The sequence below is a fragment of the Sturnira hondurensis genome, unplaced genomic scaffold (genome assembly GCF_014824575.4).
Source record: "Sturnira hondurensis isolate 20B ecotype Veracruz unplaced genomic scaffold, ASM1482457v3 Scaffold0022179, whole genome shotgun sequence".
Taxonomy (NCBI): domain Eukaryota; kingdom Metazoa; phylum Chordata; class Mammalia; order Chiroptera; family Phyllostomidae; genus Sturnira; species Sturnira hondurensis.
This window is the reverse complement of record NW_028094810.1, coordinates 396,364-417,964: the sequence shown is the minus strand read 5'-3', so window position 1 is coordinate 417,964 and position 21,601 is coordinate 396,364. Positions and strand designations below refer to the sequence as shown.

General features: G+C 51.2%; 2 protein-coding genes across 3 annotated transcripts; both read right to left on the bottom strand.

Moving 5' to 3' along the window:
- Nucleotides 1-2,751: 2,751 nt before the first annotated feature.
- Nucleotides 2,752-9,354, bottom strand: DECR2 (2,4-dienoyl-CoA reductase 2). Of its 2 annotated transcripts, none has more exons than XM_037034606.1 (9): nucleotides 9,130-9,354; nucleotides 8,545-8,613; nucleotides 7,105-7,156; nucleotides 6,182-6,317; nucleotides 5,786-5,910; nucleotides 5,614-5,707; nucleotides 5,323-5,430; nucleotides 4,619-4,830; nucleotides 2,752-3,287 (listed from the first exon to the last, which is right to left on the bottom strand). In XM_037034606.1, the coding sequence occupies exons 1-8, from the start codon at nucleotides 9,207-9,209 to the stop codon at nucleotides 4,622-4,624; spliced, it is 873 nt and encodes a 290-aa protein (XP_036890501.1). In that variant the 5' UTR covers nucleotides 9,210-9,354; the 3' UTR covers nucleotides 2,752-3,287; nucleotides 4,619-4,621. The 2 variants fall into 2 exon arrangements, with proteins under 2 accessions (XP_036890501.1, XP_036890500.1); XM_037034605.1 differs by having other exon boundaries at nucleotides 2,752-3,291; nucleotides 4,622-4,830; nucleotides 9,130-9,353.
- A 1,537-nt stretch (nucleotides 9,355-10,891) lies between these two features.
- On the bottom strand, nucleotides 10,892-14,368 carry NME4 (NME/NM23 nucleoside diphosphate kinase 4). The gene is made up of 5 exons (XM_037034630.1): nucleotides 14,103-14,368; nucleotides 12,341-12,474; nucleotides 11,961-12,062; nucleotides 11,744-11,856; nucleotides 10,892-11,316 (listed from the first exon to the last, which is right to left on the bottom strand). Exons 1-5 carry the CDS (start codon nucleotides 14,191-14,193, stop codon nucleotides 11,193-11,195), a joined length of 564 nt encoding a protein of 187 aa, XP_036890525.1. The 5' UTR covers nucleotides 14,194-14,368; the 3' UTR covers nucleotides 10,892-11,192.
- Between the last annotated feature and the right edge of the window lie 7,233 nt (nucleotides 14,369-21,601).

Below are 21,601 nucleotides of genomic sequence, written 5' to 3'. Positions count from 1 at the left end.
GGCAGAGACACAGAACCGGGTTGGTCCCACACCCACATGTGGCTGATAAAACTCAGGACGACTATCTCAGGAGCAAGGGGTCTCAGCTCCACACTAGGCTCCCTGGCCCAGGGTTCCAGTGCCAGAAAGATAAGCCCCCATAACTTCTGGCTGTAAAAATCAGCAGGAATTGAGGCTTCAGAAGACAGCAACTGTTGGAGTATCAGGCAATTCTTAAAGGGCCCATGCACAGACTTACTTGGACTCACTTCCTCTGAGGCCCAGAGTGGGAACAGCAGATTGAAAGGTGTCAGACATACAGGGAGGAACTAAATTGTCCATGGCATCAGGGTAAGAACTGGGGGGGTCAGCTTTCTCCCAGAGATGCTGGCACAGGACATTGTTCCTTTCCTGAGCCCTCCCCACAGAGCCACAGAGCCCACACAGGTGGGCACCATATCTGAGACTCCATCAACTTGGCTCACACTGTGTGCCCCGCCCTGAAGATTCCCAAAGGCCCTGTTCCACCCAAGCTATTCCCAGTGGTTTTTCGTATGAATGGCCTGTTTTGACCCATGTTTCAGATTTTCCTAACTTTTCTCAAACAAGCAGCGTCTGGTGTCGGTGAGCCCCTTGTCTCTCACTAAATGGCCCGGCCCCACGCGAGCAGCAGCCAGCCTTGGGTCAAAACTTGGCTTCACCTGAGCACCTCCAAACCCAGCACAAGCAGTAGCCACATGCAGAGCACTTTATAGCTTATGCTGTGTGACTCCGGACAGAACACCAGTGCTGGCTGACCTTGGATGTGCCAACAGCAATCACAGCTATCATTTAGAACTGAAAGACAGATAAAGAGCTTCCCCGACAAGAAAAAGGTGGAGTTCATCATCACCAACCCAGTAAATGAAATGTTAATGGGTGTTAAGATAAAAAATATGAGCAATAAAATACATATGTATCCAGGACAATAAATACATATCTATCAACAATTGATTCTAAAAAACAAAATAGCCCTGGCTGGTGTGGCTCGGTGGTTGAGTGCCAGCCTGTGAATCAAAAGGTCACTGGTTTGAGTCCCAATCTAGGGCACATGCCTGAGTTGCCAGCCAGGTCCCCAGTGGGCGGCTTGTGAGAGGCAACCACACATTAATGTTTCTCTTCCTCCTTCTCCCCCACTTCCCCTCTAAAAAGTAAATAAAATCTTTAAAAATTAAAAAAAAAACAAATAAGCAGAACAGAAACAGAATCATAAATGGTTGTCAGACGGGAGAGTGTCAGGTGGACGGGCAAAAGGCGGAAGGGATTAGAAGTACAGATTGGTAGTTACGGAATAGTCATGGGGATGTAAAATACATATAGAGTAGCCAAAGAACATGTATGCATGACTCACAGACACGGACAACAGTACAGGGACTGCCTGAGGGAGTGAGGGAGGCTGGGTGAAGGGGGGCAAAGAGGGGAAATGTGGGACAACTGTAATAGGATAAACATTAAAATATAATTGTAAAAAATAAAGGTTTCATTGCTGAAACCTGCACCTCAACTGCGTATCCCAACCTTCAAAAGCAGGGCCTAGTCACTGATGGTGGTATACCCTCCCCAATCAGGCTGTCCTCTAGGGCCTGTTCTTTACGTGACAGCATGCCCAAGCTCTCTGGTGTATAGGAAGGGGGGTTCAGGACTGCCTCTGCCTCTCACTGGCCAGGTGTCCCCAGTGACTACTTTCACTGTTTTGTCTTCCCCCCAAGAAATACCCTAAGAACCCATTCTACCTTGCTGGTGAACTCGATGCCACCACATTCTGTTCTCCCTGACAAGGACCACCTTTAAATAGCAAAAGGTGCCCAGGCTGGTGTGGCGCAGTGGATTGAGTGCTAGACTGCGAAGCAGAGGTTCATTGGTTCGATTCCCCGTCAGCGCACATGCTTGGGTTGCAGGCCAGGTTCCCAGTGTGGGGAGTGCAAGAGGCAACCACACACTGATATTTCTCTCCCTCTTTCTCCCTCCCTTCCCCTCTGTCTAAAAATAAATAAAGTCTTTAAAAATAAAATAAATAGCAAAAAGTGCTCCACCGTGCTCCACCAGCTGGTCTCCCAGCCAGTATGGTGCTGGGGTGGTGGGGTGCTGAGGTTTCCCTGCCAGTCCCTTTGCACCCGCATAGAGGTGGTCTTTTCATAGAATGAAGGGACTTTTAACAACGGACAAGGGAACTTGGTCATCTGGGGCGATGCTCCAGTTCAACACTCTAATGGCAGTGGGAACTGAGAACAAACAAGGACCTTGCACGGCTAAGGCCCTCTACCACTAGGGGGCAGACAGCCGCTCCTTGCCTCAGGGTGGGATCCAGAGGCCTCTGAATGGGAAAGGACTTCAAGCACTAGGTGTAGAAAGCGTTTTTCTAAACTCTTCACAGGAAAAAGACAGCAAAGAAACAAACCCTTTACCTGTGATGACCAGATCACCAGTGATTCTTTTCAAGTATCTTCCTTTTTCCTTCTAAAAGCTTTTGCGATTTCTAATAAATAGACGTGTTTTTTAAGATTTTATTTATTTTTAGAGAGGGGGAGGGGAGAGAGAGAGGGAGAAACATCAATGTGGGGTTGCCCCTCCCACACCCCTCACCGGGGACCTGGCCTGCAACCCAGGCATGTGCCCTGACCAGGAATGGAACCAGCGACCCTTTGGTTCCCAGGCTGGTGCTCAATCCACTGAACCACACCAGCCAGGGCTGAATAGATGTTCTTATAGTAAAAGTATTTTTGAAGGAAATGCATTTTCTGGCAGAGCGCTAGGATCTGTGCTTATACAAATGAGTGGTAATAAGGCGGGGAGGAAAGGTATGTGCCCACCTACCTTTCCTACAGTGGGCTGACCTACAGTTTTGAGGGCCTTGAACCTTGGGGCACCTACTTGACACAGGCTGGGGCTAGGCAGAACAGGCAAGTGGGACTGCCCTTAATCCTAGGGAAGGGGGTGAGGGGCATATCCCAGAAGGTGGTCTGTACCCTCACACTCCAGGGAGCTCTGGAATGCCACCCGCCCCCTGGCAGACATCTGTGTGATGTGGGCAGGTCAGCAGGCTGGCCCTCATTGCTTGGTCACTCCCACCCGAGCACAGGAGGTGGGGCCATGGGAAGGCAATGTGGATACAGCACAACTCCCAGAGGAGGGGCCGGTCTTCGCTTCAGCTGCTCTGCTGGGGGGGCTGGTTTGGACCTCTCAGCTGGGTGAGAGGCAGGTCCTAGGAATCCAAGAGTAGGCTTCGGGCCAGTCTCCCCTTCAGAATGCCTTCTTTGCCTCAGCTGTCAGCTCCTGTTAGAAATGCCAGCAGACACCAAGGTCACAGAGGACTGAAAGGCATGGGGGCCATCTCCTACATAGCCTACAGGGCTATATTTGCCACCTGGGCAGCACCCACAAATGGCCGGGAGAGGGCAGTGGGCAGCCAAGCCTTGAGTCCCCCTTGGGGGGCAGATACCAGCAGTCCCTCCTATCTTCTTCCAGAGCTCCCCCAGATGAATGTTCCTCACCCCAGTTACTGGTTTACCAGCCCAGGCTCCCCACCCCCAACCCCCTCAGCTGCCTGGTCCCTCCACAGGGAGTCAGAATGTGTCTGATGGCAACCAAACCACAGAAGGCCTGAGAAGACAGGCTTCTCAGCATCACCTGTGCCCACAAACCTGTCTCCAGGGAGGATGATGGGGGTGGGGAGAACACTGCCGAAGCCTGCTTCACAGTGTGACTGAACTGTCAACTCCTGGGGTGCCCCTTCACCATAAGGCCTCCTCAGATGAAACAGGAGACAGCCAAAGTCCTAAAGCATCCCACCACCACCACCGTGCGTTGGGGACCCAGGAAGTTCGGAGGACAGAAGGGTTCAGAGGCACAAGCAGGGCCTCAGCCTTCCTCAGAGGAAGCTGTTACTTAGAAAACCAGGGGGCCCTGGCTGGTGTAGCTCAGTGGACTGAGCACGGGCCTGTGAAGCAAAGGGTCGCGGGTTCGATTCCCAGTCAGGGCACATGCCTGGGTTGCAGGCCAGGTCCCCAGTAGGGGACACATGAAAGGCAACCACACATTAATGTTTCTCTCCCTCTCTTTCTTCTTCCCTTCCCCCCTCTCTAAAAATAAATAAATAAATAAAATATTTTTTTTTAAAAAGAAAACCAGGGGGTGTGGGCCTCATGCAGCAGCCACATTACTGGGACTGGTGGGGAGGAAGGGGAGACAGTGAGCAATGGCATCCTTTCCCTGTCCCCGTGGGCTAAGCCAGCTCTCAGACCTCCAGAGAGGGTCACCCAGGGGAGGTGTCGAAGAGAAAGACACTCCTGTCTGCTCTAGGCAAACAGTGCCCATCCTGGTTTGCAGGCATCCCTGAGGTCTAGGGTGCAGCTCTATTGGGCTGCACCCCCTCCCAGCACCGCCTGAGAAGAGCTCTCTGCAGCCTTGCCCCCCACACACGGCTTGGTCTGTTAAGGTAGTGGAAGCCCCAAAGTGCAGAAGGACACACCTAGAAATGTGCCCAAGGGATTGAGGGTGAATGAATCAGAGCCCAGAGAGTGACCATCAGCCCACCAGGCAGGGGTTTGGGTAAGGGTGCCATGGACACAACTGACCCCCCTTGAAGGCATGAGTGGCACATCACCTAGAGCTTAGCAGAGAAGGATGCAAAATCCGCCAGCAACTTGATGTCATTAGGGAGCGTCAGCCACATTCCACCATCAACCACCAGCAGGGCCCCCGTCACGTAGGATGCCAAGGGGCTGGCCAGGTAGAGCACACTGTGGGCGATCTCTGTCTTGTTCCCCAGCCTCTGCAGGGGGCCGGCCAGGACCTTGCTGGCTTGGGAGTCACCTGGGAGGGCAGCCTTCATGAGTCCCAGGACCCCAGGACCCTCCACCCTCCCTTGCCCAGCTTTCCCTAGACCGCATCTGAGAACGTTGTGGGTCCTGCTAGCATCATCCTGGCAAAGGACAGGCCAGGGACTGAGTAACACTGCCACGAAGTCAGCACAGGGCTTTTGGATGTACACCCTGCTAAGGTTCTGGAAGCTTCCATGGGAGTCCCACTCCGTGTCCAACTCACACATCAACACCAGCAGCCCTGTGGCCTCTACCTCAAGGAAATAGCTGCCCAAGTCTGGCTGATCATTAGTCCACTGCAGCTGTGTGCTAACTACAAACGGCCCTGACTTGACCTGAGGACAAACTCTTTACCCACCCCAGGGAGCCATAAAAACTTGGCCTAGGCTTGCCCCAACTAGGTGGGAGGGGACCCCATGGAGGCACTGTGGGGCCTGTGCCTAGAGGATCACCCCAAGGGGCATGCTCTCCCTGAGAGCCTTACCTATTAGCCGCCGGAACCCCTCCGTGCCACTGATAGGGCCAGGGGCAAGGCTGTTGACTCGGATGTTCTGGGGACCCCACTCCACAGCCAAGTGCCGAGTCATCGCATCTGCAAGGGAGGAAGACAGGCATGAGGGAGAATGCAGGGCTGCCCTGCCTTCTGGGGCAACCTAGGTGGAAGTGGGGACTCAGGTCCGGGGCTGGGCCTCTCCACTGCCCACTCGGACACTGTTGGCCTCCAGGGATGAGCTGGAGAGGAACCCAGGAGAGCAGACCAGATGGGGTGCCATACCCACAGCCGCCTTGGCAGAGCCTGCATGCAATTGGAGCACCTGCCCACGGGTACCCAAGGTAGCTGTGATATTCACAATTACTCCTCCATGATCCTGTAACACATAATGTGATAAGGGTGTCAGTGAGCAGAATGCCAGAAGAGGGGAGGCCCCAACCAAGAGAACACTCACCCGGAAGAACTTCTTGTAGAGCACTTGAGACACATTGAATGTGCCCAAGGTGTCGATGTCCATCACAGTCTTGAAGGCATTGAAGGACAATTCACTGGCTGGGCACAGGAAGTTACCAGCCGCACCTGCAAGGTGGAAGGAGACGCGGATGGTGCTAGACCCCTGGGAAGTTAGAGCAGACTGACATCAGGGTGGTCCAAGGTGGGCAGGGAAGAAGGCTTGAGAGTGCCCCTGACTCTGATTCAGCCAAGTTTACAGCACAATGACTCAGAAGGAGCAGAGTTGGGCTGAGACGGTGGCCTGGAGCCTGGGACAGAAGTTCTGGGATCTCCAAGTAGGAAGGTCTGGTATTGCTGACTCATCAGAAAACCCCCATCCTCGCTTGAAGTGACTCACAGTTTATGAGAATGTCAATTTTCCCAAACTCCTTCAGTGCCTGGTCCACGGCAGTCATGATGGCTGGGGGAGCTCGAACATCTAGAGATAAAGGGAGGCACCGCTGGCCAGTGGCAGCAGACAGCTTTTTGGCAGCCTAGAAGCCAGACAGGAAGAGAGAGAAGAGGTGGGCAGTGGCGAAGTGGCCTCAGCCTGGAGGGAACAACCCTTTAGAATATGAGAAGGGCCCCGCCAGGCAGCTCAGTTGGTCAGAGCATCGTCCTGATACGCCGAGGTTGCACGTTCCATCTCTGGTCAGGGCACATATAAGCAGCAACCAATAAATGCATATATAAGCAGAACAACAAATCAATGTTCACACTATCTTTTCCTCTCTCTTAAAAAAAAAAGAATCCAAGGAGTATGTGTCCAGGTTCTGCTGGGAAGCTAGGGTTTGTTGCTGGACTCCAATCCTGGGAGGTGCAGCTAGTGTGCAGCGATTCCCTGGGTCCGTTGCCCCAGTGGACATTTCTAAGACATTCGACCTCTCTCCTCCACCACTGGCTCCAGTTTCCTCCCTCCACACCACCTTCCTGGGCAATCTAGTTGGCTTCCAGTCCCTGCCCAGAGACCCACTGTGGCAGTGGTGAGACTCTCCTCCTGAGCATGTGGGACATGTGGACTACTATTATAACCCAGGTGCTCTCAGAGATCTCTCTTGGTGGCAGTACCACTCAACATGACAGCCCCTCACAGGACACAATATTTAGATTTTTAAAAAATCCTGGGGTGTCCCTGGGAGGCAACTTCCACTGAAGCTCAAAATTTGGAAGAGGAACAGATCTTGGTGTCAACATCCTCTGGGCCTCAGGACCCTCCAGGCCCAGGCTCTGGGTCTCCATAGCCACTCATGGATGGGGTGGGCATAGGAGAGACCCCCTCACCATCGACAGTCTTGGAAGGCTTCTGCTGGCGATGACTGTGTGGCAGCCGTGCCTGCAAATCCAGAGGGCAGGAGTGAGGATGGTAAGATGCAAGGGACACACTTAGGTAGGCTCCTGACCAGAGCTCTAAGCAGAGCTCCCGTCCTCCAAGGGTCTCTCAGGCTGAAGCACCTAACCCAGGACTAAAGGTACAGCTGGCAGAGGACACAGGGGTCTAGGCAGGGCTGAGCCACTGTGGTGGGACTTCAGGTGAGTGCCATAAGTCCCACCCCCAGGGTTTCTGGGAGGGCCTTTCTGGCACCAGGATATGGGACCTGACCCAAACGCCATGTGCATAGCACCAAAGCAGCTGTGAGCATCAGATAGGGCCCAGACATTGGCACGGGGCNGTCTCTCAGGCTGAAGCACCTAACCCAGGACTAAAGGTACAGCTGGCAGAGGACACAGGGGTCTAGGCAGGGCTGAGCCACTGTGGTGGGACTTCAGGTGAGTGCCATAAGTCCCACCCCCAGGGTTTCTGGGAGGGCCTTTCTGGCACCAGGATATGGGACCTGACCCAAACGCCATGTGCATAGCACCAAAGCAGCTGTGAGCATCGGATAGGGCCCAGACATTGGCATGGGGCCTGCTGGGTCCCCCAGCACAGCCACACATGCCCCTGCCCTCTCTCCCTTTAATGTTGGAGAGAAGGTCAGAGAGCCCATTCTGACGCCAGGGGCACCTGCCTTGCCTTACCTCCTGACAAACCCAGTCTCGCTATGGTAGTGGTGACAACTGCAGCTATCACCTGCTTAGCAGGTTCTACCTGCTCCTCCAAATGACCCTGACCAGCTAGCCATGCTCTGTTCAGAGAAGCAACATGCCCAAAGCTACCAGCTAGGAAAACAAATTCACCCATAAAGAATGAATCCCAAAATCTTGTCCAGGAGGACTTACCCCTCTGGTATTAAAGATAGGGGTCCAAGAGAAACCAGAGAGGGTCCCAAGGATATCAACAGGAATCCTCCCCCCGAGCTGCAGCCTAACTCTGGGCCTCTCCAGGATTGGGGTGACAAGTTGCTGACCTGGGCAACTTGTATCTCAAGAGACACTGTGCTCTGTGTCCAGAAGGGCCCTCCATGGCCCTGGCCAAGTGAGGCCCCAGGGGGCTCTGCAACAGAGTTACTTCGACCTGTTGAACCCCACCTTTGTATAAATGAGAGTGCTGATACCAGAGCCACACAGTCCCCACTAACCTCTAGGAGAGGGCCCTGGAGTCCTGCCTCCCCTGGGACAGCACTAGACCCCTTTCAGATGCTCTCCTGTGGCTCATTGCCTAGAGGGGTCCCCACCCCCACCAGCATCTTGCCCAGGAATCCCAAGATCCAGCAGGGAGGTGTGAGAATCAGTAGTGGGGGTTGGGTGGGATGATGGGGACAGAGCAAACAGAACAGTGCTCACCGCATAAAAATCTCAGCAATTCGGAACCCTATTCCAGAGCCACCACCTGTGATGAAGGCGACTTTGTCCCTGGGGGAAGAAAACAAGAGGCTCTTTAAGGATTTCCCTGGTAACTGAGAAGTAGGGGAAGGCTGCGGCTCTGGAAGAACTTTGACCCTATGAACTAGTCAGCTCTATCAAATTCAAACTGTTGACAAGGAAAGTGAATGATTTCTGTAAGAAAATGCAACGCTGAAGCCTGCATTCCTAGGCTTTCTGGGTCTTTGGGAAATCCTATTTCCGCCTAAAATTCTCTGTTCATAAAGTTGTCAATTACGTGAGTAATGTTTTCAAAACGTACAAGCCTTGCTCTGCCTGCCCCTTACTGCCACCCTCCAGAATACCATTAGGAATTACCAGCACTGGCAAAGACAAACAAAACGTGCTCTCAACAGGGCAAAGATCAAAGTGTAGGAGTACTTGGGCAGGCCGAACCCCGGGTCTCACTCTCCGGGCTCCTCCAGTGTCCGGCCCCGCTCCCCGCCACCCAGGTCCTGACACCGCTTCTCGAGACACCCGGAACAGAGGCCGGAACTCGGCCCTCACCGGAGCAGATCCGGGCAAAAGAAGTGGCGGTACTCAGGAAGACAGTCGTCCTCATCGACATCGGGTGGCGGCTGGGCCATGGCGCTCGGCACAGACCCAAGGCAGCGAGGACAAGAACCTGCTTAGGATCAGAGCACTACCCCACCACCACCCGGGCTAGCAGCGCTCTAGTGAGGTCACCTCCGCCACCCACAGAGCCGAGGCTTTGCAGAAAACCCGCCCACTCGCCACCACCCCTCCCATAAAGGCTCTAGCTCCTCTCAGGACGCCCCACCCACAGCTGCCTCCGAGCAGCCCCGGTTGCCCCCGTTGCCCTGCTCGACCACCCCGCTAGCCCCACCCACAGGGGCCTCCGAGCGTCTTGCAGGATGTTCCGCCCACTGCAGCCTGCTGAGACTCGGGGCTGGTTGGTCTGCTGCAGAACCACGGCGGACGCAAGAGCAATTATGCCGGCGGATTTCCGTGGCTGTCAGGTGCGCGGTCCTCGAAACTGTTCACGAGACTAAGTCCTTCCCACAAGATTGGGTGCCGTGGTTGGAACCAGCTGGACACAGCGGACACTCGGTTTCCGGGCTAAAGTCAGGCTAGTAGCTGCCGGCAACAGAGCCGCTGGGCTCTCACACCGCTGCTGGCTCAGCTGTGCATTTAGAACACCTGATGCCCTGACGTGTGTGGCTGGCTCGGTTGATTGAGCATAAGTCAGGCAAAGCAAAAGGTCGCTGGTTGGAATTCTGGTGTGCGGAGGCAGCTTATAGATGTTTCCCTTTCTCCCCCTCCTCTCTTCCTAAAAAAGTGAATTTAAAAAATAAAATAAAATAGGCCCTGGTTGGTGTGGCTTAGTGGATTGAATGCCACCCTGCAAACCGAAGGGCTGCTGGTTTGATTCCCAGAGAACATGCCTGGGTTGTGGGCTGGGTCTCCCGTTTGGTGCATGGGAGTGGCACCTCATCTATGTTTCCCTCCCTTCCCCTCTCTAAAAAATAAATGAAACCTTTCAAAAAACAAATCACCTGGTTTGAGTCATGCTGTGGGGAATGTTCACCATGTATATACCCTCTCCTCCCAGGCACCTCCCTCTTGTTGCATAAATATCAGAAAGAAGGAGGTAAGGAGACTCCAGCACAGGAAAGCCATAGAAAACAGAAAGGCCTTTGCTTCATTTGTCCAGCCCCAGTGCCATTTCCCAAAATGACCCATTCAGAGAGCGATAAACATCCGGGCATGGACCAGGGCATGGTCCAGGGCATCAATAGTGAAGAAAACAAAAGAAAAATAAAATGAGGACCAAGTCAGTCCCAGGAGGTGTAATGGCATGCAGTGTCCAGTACCTGTCACAAGTAAGTAGGGACACTTGGGGACCAGGAGCAAGGGGTGAGATGTAGTGTCAACATGAAAACAAGTGGACACCAGGCAGCCCCAGGAAGACATGAAGAGGGGGAAGGCCATGGTTAGCAGGCTCTTTGCCCTGAGGGTGGTCTTGGTCACTCCTTCCTGCCACCCTCCAGTCCTACCCAAGGCAGATGGCTCCTCCAGCAGAATCAGACCAGTTGAGGGTGGGGACAGCACCAACTTCAGGGCCCAGGTTGGATTCCCCTAAATTTCAAGTTGGAGGTCTCTGGACCTCTGCCAAAGTCATACGTTCATCAGTTATTGAGCCCCTACGGATTTATGAGATGGTAAGCTCCATCTCTACTCTCAAATGGCTTACAACTTTGCATAAAGGCTTCATCTGTACCCAGTCTTAATAAACACTCCACCCCCATGCACAGCACAGTGAATTTTAATGTCTCCCCTTTGGGGGAGCAGAGGTTAAACTACCCATTTTTGGAAGACACCCCCAAAGTGGTCTGGCATTATGGCGTGGAAAGGATTTGATCCAATCTCTTACTGGCTCAGAATACAAAAGGCACATAAAGTTGGCTCAGCTGATCTGGGCTGGGGCAGAAGGTAAACAGGGAAGTGGTCTGAGACACACAAACAGAGCACAAGGGTGGGCTCAAGTTCTTGTGGACAGAGGTAGTTGGTCCTGAATGGATGCTGGGCAGCTGAGGGCATCCTGAGGCTCAGGCTGGGTAGAGGTTGCTGCGATAGCCTTCGTCTGCCCAGTCCACCAGCTCATTGCTCTGGAACCACAGCTGGATCTCCCTCTGGGCCTCCTCCACGGAACTGCTGGCATGGACGACGTTCCTGTGCCAGGTGATAAGTAGCAGAGGTAAGGTATAGGCTTCACCATGTACCTTGGGTGTCCTGAGAATGGTCTGCTGATTCCCTACTGCCCAGAGGACTAAAATGGGTGATTATGCAGAGGGGAAAGGGAGGGGGAGCTAGGAAACCGGGTTCCAGCCTGGCCTTGGCCTGTTACCCACAACCTCATGGACCAGCCCAGGCTTACTGGGAGCCTCATTTTCCCACCAGCCAGCCCTCCCTCGGGGTATTTGGCAGGATACAGTCAGATAACTACAACGATGGCAGAGTACTCACACAACACAGGGAATGCTTTACCTCCCTGAAACTGGCAAATAGGTTGATGTCCCACCATCACAAGCCTCTTTTAGATTTACTTTCATCTAGCAAGACAATGAGCTTGTGGCTGAATGTGTCAGGGCTCCTGTACCTGGTAATGTGGAAGCTGAAGTCTCCTCGAATGGTGCCAGGGGCAGCCTCAGCTGAGTCAGTGTGTCCTATCATGGCCCTTGAGGTGCAGACTACATTGGGGCCTTCCCAGACCTGCAGCACAGAGATAAAGGTCGGGAAAAGTGGGGATCACTAAGGGCTCAGCAGCTCTGGGCTCAGTCCAGGGCACTCCCTCCACCCCTTCCACCAGGTCATACCATGGCCACCACAGGGCCAGAGCTCATGTAGCTGATGAGGGCTGGGTAGAAGGGCTTCCTCCGAAGGTCATGATAGTGCTCAGCAAGGACGCTCTCTGGCGCCTGGATAGTGTTGGGGGAAAGAATGAAAGCAGCCTCTGGAGAGGCAACCCCACTGGGCACTGGGGCAGTGACTTTGCAGATAACACCCACATGGGCTGGTACGCCAAACACAGACGTGCAGGACAGATACCACCTCTCCATCCCTCCCTTTCTACTTCTAACAATAGGATACTCCTCCTGAAACAGGGCTAAGACATGAAGGGCTCAGGTCCTGAGCTCTGTGAGAAGTCCTACCCCTAGCACCCTGAAGGTCACCCACAGGCCAAAAGTCCTGTTACCTGAAGCATCTTCATCCCCACCAGCTTGAAGCCCCTCCTCTCAAAACGCTGGATCACATCCCCAACAAGCCGCCGCTGCACCCCATCTGGCTTCACGGCCACCAGGGTCTGCTCCCGGGTCCAGGAGGGCCCTCCTTTAGAAGAGGAGGGGTCAGCGATGCTGCCTCACCCTTTCACATCCCACCTGTGTTCCCCTGCCAGGACCCAAACATCATCTCGGCTTCAGCGTCTGCCTTCAGCAGAGCAGCTCTGGGAAGTGAGGTGCCAACACCAGGAACTGCCCAGTATGGTGTTGCTTGTCAGGGACAACCAGGGCACTGGATTCCTGGGGGCTTCCAACCTGTCGGAGGGACCATGGCTCCTCCCAGGCAGGAACAGAAGCGCTGCCCATGATGGAGCTGGTGTGCCCTGAGAAGGCGTCTTAGAGAGCTACAAGGCCCAGGAAGGCACAGAGATGCCACACTGGAAAGAAAGCACGACTCTTGGCTTCACTTTTGACTCCTGTCCTTGGGGTGATGGCACAGACACTGCCTGAACCTCCACCTGCCACATCCAGGGACCCTGAGCCCATCTTCTGGGTCTAAGGTGAAGGAATAGCAGGCAACCAGGGAGAAGTGTGGTATACTCCCCCCACCAGGTAGGCCATGGACACCAGGACAAAAGGGACCTGGGGGTTGAGAAGTAAAGGGGTTCCTGTCTGCAGGTAAGGGATCTGAAGGGCTTCTCTTCTTACACCTATTGGCCAGGCAGGAACTCTATACCGCTGTGGAATTTCAAGGCAAGCAGCTCCAGACCCAGGGAGAGGGCACTGAGCTCTCCCCACACACAGCCAAGGAGACCAGAGGCTGCAACACCATCCAACAGCCCCAGGCCACTTCTAGAGTTCTGAAAACCCTCAGCATGGAATCCACGGTCAAATTTTAAGAGCCCAGACCCCGGGTATCTGGCAAAGTCCTTTAGATAGAGAGCTGGTGGAGAAAGGAGAGTAGGGTTGAGGCTGGCCAGTGTCCCCGGGACATCTGCAGCTGCCTTTCCTCATCCCCAGGAGGAGAATTAACCAAAACCTGTGCTGTGGGTGACCACATCCCTTCAGGGCTGAATGAGGCCCACTGAGGGAAGACCCCTGGCTTGTTTGGTCTCCCCAAACCCAGTGCCTAGGAGACTCCTGTTTAACCTGGCCTTGGAAGATGGCAATTCACTCTTCCCAGCATTCGGAACACCATCACATCCGGCTCTCAGCTAGGGTGGAGAACCAGTTACAGATATGGGCTCCAGGGCCCCAAATAGGTTCGGCCAAGAAAGACTTAGGGCCTGGAGAAAACGCCCCCAAGACAGTTTCCGTAAGAAGGGTTTTCATTTGCTGAAAATTGACTTAGGGAGCCCCAAGTCAGCAGGGACCTTCATCATCACTCAATGTGGCCACTAGGCCTCTGGCTTCCTCTAGCTCCGGAGCCCCCAGTCCTTCTGCCCTGAGGCAACCTGGGGAGGAGGCTTGTGGGGTTGAAGGCAAGGGTTCGGAGGTGTGTGGGACCCTGGCCCCGGGCTTGTACCCGAGGAGAGCGCTGCTCCAAATGCGCCTTCCTATGCAGCCAAATCACCTCGCGCCCCTCCCTGACCCGCAGAGCCCCAAGGCTTCCCAGCGAGACAGGAGGGCTACGCTACTGGGCTCTGGCCCGCTGCCCCACCCCACAGGCTGCCCATTCGGCACAAGTGCTAACCAAGGCTGGGAAGCGCCTCCCACCAGCCCCCTCCGATGACTCACCCGAGCTGGGGCGCACTAGTAAACTGGGGACCGGAGTCCGCAAGCTGCACAACAGCCTCCACAGCGACACGCGCCCTAAGATGCCCGTCATGGCGCCTGCCGTGCGGGCGCAGCCTGAAAGCTGGAGGAGGGAGCGGGACTATAAAGCTTCGAGGGAGGGAAGAAAAGGAGGAGGAGCAGAGGGATGGAGGAAGAAAGAGTGGAGGGGCGGAGAGAGGGAGAGATGGAGAGGAGAAGGGAGGAAGGGAGGGTGGGCAGACCACTGGAAGTGGTGGCCAACTCCCCATCCACCCCCGCCCCTTCCCCTACCCAACCCCACCCCAACCCTACCGCCTGCGTCCCCAACCCCCACCATTCAGACCTTGCAGGGCTCATGGAAAAGTATGTCAATTTCTATTAAAGTCGGAAGAAAAAATATATATAATAATATGAACCTAACATAGGTTGTATTCATTTTCACACCAACGGGGTCATTAAATATTGACAAGGAGCTGTATATATTTAATGTGTAAGACTTGGTGAGTTTGGAGACAAGTATATAACTGTAAAATCATCGCGACAGCATATGCCATAAACATACCCATCTCCAGAAGTTTTCACCCACCCTTTTTATTATTGTGTGTCTCTTTGTTAAGACAATGTAAGATTTATCTTGTTAGCATTTTTTGTCATTCAGATTGGCTGGCAACACCCTCTTGGTTTTCTTTTAACTGTTTCCATTCTTCAATTTTTTTTAATTGATATTTTTAAAGTGCTTCTCAGATAAGGTTAAGTTCAAGGAGTTCATCATCACCAAGCCCTTATTATATGAAATGTTAAAGGGACTTATCTAAGAAAAAGAAGATAAAAATATGAACAGTGAAAGGACAGCAAACTCACAGTTATTGACAACCACAACTAAAACAAAAGCAAACCAAGAGGACAGCTAGATCAGGAGCAGAACCATAGAAATGGAGATCACATGGAGGGTTAGCAACAGGGGAGTGGGAGGAGGAGAAGGGGGGAGAAGGTACAGAGAATAAGTAGCATAGATGGTAGGTAGAAAATAGGGGGGAGGGCAAGGATAGTAGGGGAAATATAGAATCTAAAGAACTTGAGACACATGGACATAAACTAAAGGGGAATGGGGGGAGGGGTGTGCAGGGGGAGGGGAGTGAAGGGGGGAATAGGAGAACTGTAATGGCATAATCAATAAAATATATTTAAGAAAATAAAAATAAGAATAAAATAAATAAATTGATATTTTAAAGAGAGAGGAAGGGAAGGAGAGGGAGAGACACCAGAAACAATTTGTTGTTCCACTCCTTTTTTTTCACGTTTCAAACCTTTACTAGTCAGTGTAAACCCCACCAGGGCGAATGCACCCACATGATTTCGTGCATTCCGAGGATTAAATGGAAAATTGCACAGACCTTCCTCTTCAGCAGCTTTATACTGAACCATTGCATTCAGCACTCTGGACCGTCTTTCTTCAGTTTGCTGTCATCCACACTCACTGAGTAGAATTTATCTTGCTCCATGGGACCCAGCTTGTTCTAGAGTTCCAGGTTATTCTTTTTGCCCCATCAGACATCTGGAGGGAACAATGCCGGGCCCACGACGTAGTGCTCTGCTCCAGCACCCCGGCTCCAATAGATACCAATAGATACGAAGAGGAGACTAAGCCTGGGTGCTTCTCGGCCTGACTGGTGATCTGACAGAGTGTGGTAGGAGGGCCCGAAAGCAGAGAAAAGGAAAACTTCATGGCCCAGGAGCAAGTAATCGGTGCCTGTTGTTCCACTTCTTGATGCCTTCATTTGTTGATTTTTTTATGTGCCCTGGTACAGGCTTGAACCTACAACCATGGTGTATCAGGATGAGGCTCTGACCAACTGAGCTACCTGGCCACGGCTGTCTTCATTCTTTTTTTTTCTTTAATTCTTGTTCAAGTACAGTCTTCTGTCTTATATTCCCAGCCCTGCCCACCCCTCTGTCTTCATTCTTAAAGGATGTTTTCTGCTAGATGTACACTTATGGGTGGACAGGAGTTTTTTTTCTTTTTTCCAGCACTATAAAGATGACATTCCACCGTCTCTGACCTCTGTGGTTTCTGATGAGAAGTCACAAGTCATAAAAATCGTCATTCCCTTGAATGTCATTTTTCTCTGGCTGTTTTTAATCTTTCACGTTCGGTTTTCAGTAGTTGGTTGTGATGGGCCTGCATCTGTTCTTTGTATTGATTCTTCTGAGGCTTCACTGAGCTGCTTGAGTCTGTAAATGAATGTCTTTCACCAGATTTGACACTGTTCATCAATTATTTCTTCACATAATTTTTCTGCCTCCCCTCTCTCCTGTCCTCATTTGGACTCTAATTTTTTTTTGCATTTTTAAAATTGTTGTTCAAGTACAGTTGTCTCTATTTTCCCACCACCACTTTCCCCGACCCTATGCACCCCACCCACCCCCATCTCCCAGCCTCAATCCTTCCCCCCTAGACTCTAATTTTAGACATGTTAGACCTCTTTCACCTCTTTTCAGGTCACTGAAGGGAGAAGCCAGGAAAAGTGGGCTGCTTTATCTAGGAGGAGGGGGCTGGATAACCTTACCCCCCCGCCAGCCCAGGTCAACTGGTAAGGGGCACCCAAGGGAGCCATCAAATGAGAGCATAATTCTTGTGGCCTCTTGCTCTGGCAGCCACCTTCTGCCCCTATCACCCTCTGCTGTGCCCCCTTGGAAGGGGACCAGGAATTTGCTCTGGTCACCACGCTCTCATGTGGCTGGACCTTATTCCCAGTTCCGTGTAGATCAAGAGCCCTGTGGGCACCATCTGTGCCCTTCAACTTCTGGTACACAAGTGCCCAGATCAAATGGGGATAAGACCTACACGCTGAACTTCAAAAAACAAGATAAAACTAACCTTCGTTTAAGCATAAGTCTAAGAATATGTACTTTCTAATTTTGGTTGGAAAATTACTTTTTTTTCCCTCATTGAACTTTGTTTGAATGGGTCTCAAAATTCTGTGACAGATTTTTTGTCAAGTTGTTCCTATTAAAAAGTACTGATTTTAGATGTAGGGGAGAGGAATTTTTTAAAAAGTACTGATTTTACCCCTGGCTGGTCTGGCTTAGTAGATTGAATGCCAGTCTACAAACCGCCTATTCGACTCCTGGTCAGGGCACAGGCCTGCGTTGCTGGGCCAGGTATCCAGTAGGTGGCGTTTGAGAGGCAACCATACAGCAATGTTTTTTCTCCCCTCTCTAAAAATAAATAAAATCTTTAAAATATATATTTATAAAAAATTGAACCCTGGCTGGTGTAGCTCAGTGGATTGAGCTTGGGCCTGCGAACCAGACTATCGCGGTTCAATTCCCAGTCAGGGCACATGCTTGGGTTGCAGGCCAGTTTCCGGCAGGGGCCAGTTCTCTGCAGGGGATGCACGAGAAGCAACCATACATTGATGTTTCCTTCCTCTCTCCTTCCCTTCCCCTCTAAAGATAAATAAATAAAATATTTTTTAAAAAATTGATTTTAAGCCCTGGCTGGTGTAGCTCAGTGGATTGAGCATGGGCCTGCGAACCACACGATCGCGATTTGATTCCCAGTCAGGGCACATGCCTGGGTTGCAGACCAGTTCCCAGCAGGAGATTCACAAGAAGCAACCATACATTGATATTTCTCTCCTTCTCTCCTTCCCTTCCCCTCTAAAGGTAAATAAATAAAATTTTAAAAAGTTGATTTTAAAAACTAATAACTTAAAAACTGCCACATATAAAAAAAAACAATAAGTGGTCCACAAAACATACTCTTTCCTTCTGAAGATTTTACTGTGCATCATAATCACAAACTAACCAGTCTTTACTTGTGACCAATTGACACAAACAATTCTGAGAGCACTGAAAGGGATTTTTCTTTATGAAATGATAATAATAGATCTTAGCTGGACCTAAGAAAAACTTTGTTTTGGTAAAATAAAGATTCGGAAACCCTATATTGTTCATAAAACTTTTGGAAAAACTATTCCTATGAAATCCAGATGCCTGGCCACCCTGGTCTAGTTTATGCTGCTATATCGGGACACTGGGACAAAGAGGGAAAGTGACTTCTGCACCCACCCCTCCGGGCCAGACCACATCAAGGTTTGACCCAGTTCCTTCCCTCCTGCAAGGCTGCTGTGGGGTGGGCGACAGGCTACCCCACGTCGGTAGAGTAGGAGGCCATAAACTGACAGATCTGGAGTCCTCACAGAGCCTCGCACACAGGGTACACCTGGAGGAGGAGCCCAGGAAGGGTCAGAGACAGGTAGGGCGCAGCTGCAAACAGCCTGCCCGAGGGCCTGAGTCATTTCTGTAATGTGTGCAGAGCTGAGCACCCGCCTAGAGCTGGAAGGGAAATAAGGCTGGGTCCAGGGCAGTGGCACCAGCGCCTGTGGTAACCAGGAAGGAAGGAAGGGAGACAGGGAGTGCCGAGGCAGGTGGGAGGGGAAGGGCAGTGGAAGGGCACTGGCAGCACTTTTTCCTCCTCTGCCCTGGGTGGGTAGAGAGGCCCTGAAATCCAAGTGTTGTAGCTCTCCCAACAATTATTTGGATAAAATTCAATGATAGTGGGTTTTTTCTGCTTTTGTTAACCTTTAGAATGTTTATTTAAAGCAAATATAACAGTGCTCATTGTGGCCAGACACAGACTGTGGGGAAATGTTCACGTCCCCCCACCCCCGCCCCTCTAACAGCCCTCCCCTCTGCTCGGGCGGACAGCACCCCGCCTGGTTCACACTCACAGAGCTAGTGAGAGGGTCCGAGGGTGTCCGTTCTGGAAATGGGATGTATCCACGTTATCCAGCAGTTAGATTTTTCTACTTTATTAATGTTCCTTCAGAAGACCCATAGACCTGTGTAAAAGTTGTGTAAAAATTCGTCATGTATCAATATGTCGTCATTTATTCACCCATCCCCCTCACTATGCTCCCACGTTTCTGCAACTACAAATGTTGTCAGTGGGAATTAGGTTCTTCCGTGGGACGACGAGGAAAGCCTTCCAAAGACCCACTCACAGGACACTGTGGTGTGGCATGGCTTGTTCACGTGGAGAGTGAGCTGCACCTGGGTTTCCAACGCCCCACCGAAACTGGGAAAGCTAGCATTCGTGCTGCCTGTCACCACCACCTAATAAGCAGAGAAAGGGACTGAATCTTTACAAGCGCTTTATTCAGATGGTGGGTGATCTGATAAGAAGGCGGGTTATGTGCCCTAAAAGAATGTCTTACATTTTCTTTTAAGCTAACCTCTTTTATAAGGAGGGAAAAAGTATAGGTCAGGGATTTAGAATTCAGGAAAGAGGTTAATCAGACGAACACTGCAGTCCGAGAATTTCCCTAGCATCCTTTTAACCGTGTCCTGAGTGACTGACTCTTTTTTAAAAAGATTTTATTTATTCATTTTTATCATTTTTAAGCATATTTTAAATATTTTATTTATTTATTTTTAGAGAGAGGCGAAGGGAAGGAGAAAGAGTGGGAGGGAGACATCAATGTGTGGTCGCCTCTCATGTGGCCCCTACTGAGGACCACAGCCTGCAACCCAGGCATGTGCCCTGACTGGGAATTGAACTGGTAACCTTTTGGTTCACAGCCTGTGCTCAGTCCACTGATGGGCGATTGATTCTTTATCTGTCTCCTGTGTTCTGTGTCCTGGACTGCAGGATGTCTCTCCCTGGAACACAATGGCTCAGATACCTTCTTGATTGCTTGCAGTCCTCCTGGGGCACAAAGGTGGAAATATTTTCAAGTCCGGTCCAGCATCCGGCCAGCTTAGCGTGTGTTTCCAGCTGTAGTCCATTTCAGCCTCCAATCCGGAGCCTGCCTGTGAAGTTGCATGGCGGCTGGGGCCAAACGGCCATGGAAAGAACGGGCAAGTGCATCTGTGCAAAGTTATGAGCAGAGTAGCTTCTTTGTTCCCTCTGGGATACATTAGTTTGAGTTTGGGATGGATTGGGTGCTTTTCAAAAGAACTAGTCAACTTCCTCAACCCATCCAAAGGTTTTAGATGGGTTTACACCCCCTAGTAAGACTGGCTGGCTGCTATGGTCCAGCACCTCCCCCGGTACCCCCAACAGTCTGGTAGTGGATGGGGGGAGGGAGGAGTATTAATTCCCCTTGGCAGAGCAGTGCTGTAATCCCCTGGGGTATGAAGCTTTAGCTTCCTGGCTAGCAAGTAGGCTTATGTTCCCAATTTATTAAACTCAGTGTCTAGTTCCCTTTGCTCCTCCTCAATATGTAGGTAAACTCTGACGGCAATACAAACACTTCTGCAGCCAACACCCTTGTGTCTGTCCTTGGGTTTTTGTGCTATTTCATTTTCAGACTATGAGACTGACGCACTGCCTGCTGTGCTAAGAGGGCACCTTTCTATCACATTTGAATGTTGCCACAGTAACCTTCAAAAAGTTGGGGGTTCACATTCCCACCAGCCAAGTGTGAGGCTCTGCATCCCGAGAGGGCTACCCATGCTGCTTCCGATAAGCAGTCAGTCTCTTTTTACTTTGTATTAAAACAAGTGCAAAGGGAGGGGAAGGGGAATAACGGGTGGAAGAGGGGAAGAAGGGGAAGGGGCAAGAAAAGGAACGCGAATGGAGGACTCAGGGACACAGACAGTTGGGGGATCGACTGGGATTGGGGGTGGGGTAGAGGTGAGCAATGGGGGAAAAAGGCAGGAGAAATGTAACTAGAACAATAAATAAAAACAAGTGCAATTTAGCAGCATTTCATGTTACATGCCATTTGCATCTTTTCTTCTTCTGTAAACTGTCTTCATATATGTGTCAAATTTTCTTTTGGGTCTTTTTTCAATGTGTAAATTTCCTTTCTATCCTAAGCATATTAATCCTTTATCATATGCATAGCACATATTTTCTCCCATTTATCTATTATCTTAATTGATGACTATTAGCATGCTTTTTACTTTCACACTTTTTATAATTACATACATTTCTGAAAATGTTGTAAAATAAGTAACATTTCCTTCATAGTTTCCTGTCCATCTTGGTTAAAATATTCTTTCCTATCTCTGTATTCTAAGTTTCTTTCTAACATTTTGATCATCTTATTCTTGGCAGTTGACCATCTGGTCTAGTTGAAATTCACTTTTCTGTAGGCTGTGAGGTAGAATACAGGACTATGTATATACAAAGGTCTCTAGGCAGAGAGCCCTCTAGTCGCTGAGCCTCAGTTTCCCATCTTGGAAATGAAGCCCCTCAAGGCGGGTTCTTGGGTTCTTTCCATTGCTTACACTCTTACTTAGCAGAGGTGTCCGGTCTAGGGCCCCTTGACCACCTGCTAGTTAACCAGCCCCCTAGATGGAGCACTGGAGTGGGGGGAGTCTGCTGCCACCCCTCCTACCTGCTGGGAACTTGGGCACAGGAATGTCAAACTGAGGAGGCACACTCAGGAGAGGCTCTTAGAGGAGGACTGGTGGTGGGGGGAGCCTCTGAGCCGAGCCTGGGGCAGAGGATGGGTCTTAGATGAAAC

Excerpts from the sequence above, each read along its gene's own strand:
- DECR2 (XM_037034606.1), bottom strand. The coding sequence starts at position 9,209 with ATGGCCCAGCCGCCACCCGATGTCGATGAGGACGACTGTCTTCCTGAG. Across the intron at positions 7,157-8,544 it reads ATTGCTGAGATTTTTATGCG|GCACGGCTGCCACACAGTCA; the intron begins GTGAGCACTGTT and ends CTGGATTTGCAG. Across the intron at positions 5,708-5,785 it reads TCTACAAGAAGTTCTTCCGG|GATCATGGAGGAGTAATTGT; the intron begins GTGAGTGTTCTC and ends TATGTGTTACAG.
- NME4 (XM_037034630.1), bottom strand. The coding sequence starts at position 14,193 with ATGACGGGCATCTTAGGGCGCGTGTCGCTGTGGAGGCTGTTGTGCAGC. Across the intron at positions 12,475-14,102 it reads ACTAGTGCGCCCCAGCTCGG|GAGGGCCCTCCTGGACCCGG; the intron begins GTGAGTCATCGG and ends CCTCTTCTAAAG. Across the intron at positions 12,063-12,340 it reads TGGGGATGAAGATGCTTCAG|GCGCCAGAGAGCGTCCTTGC; the intron begins GTAACAGGACTT and ends AACACTATCCAG.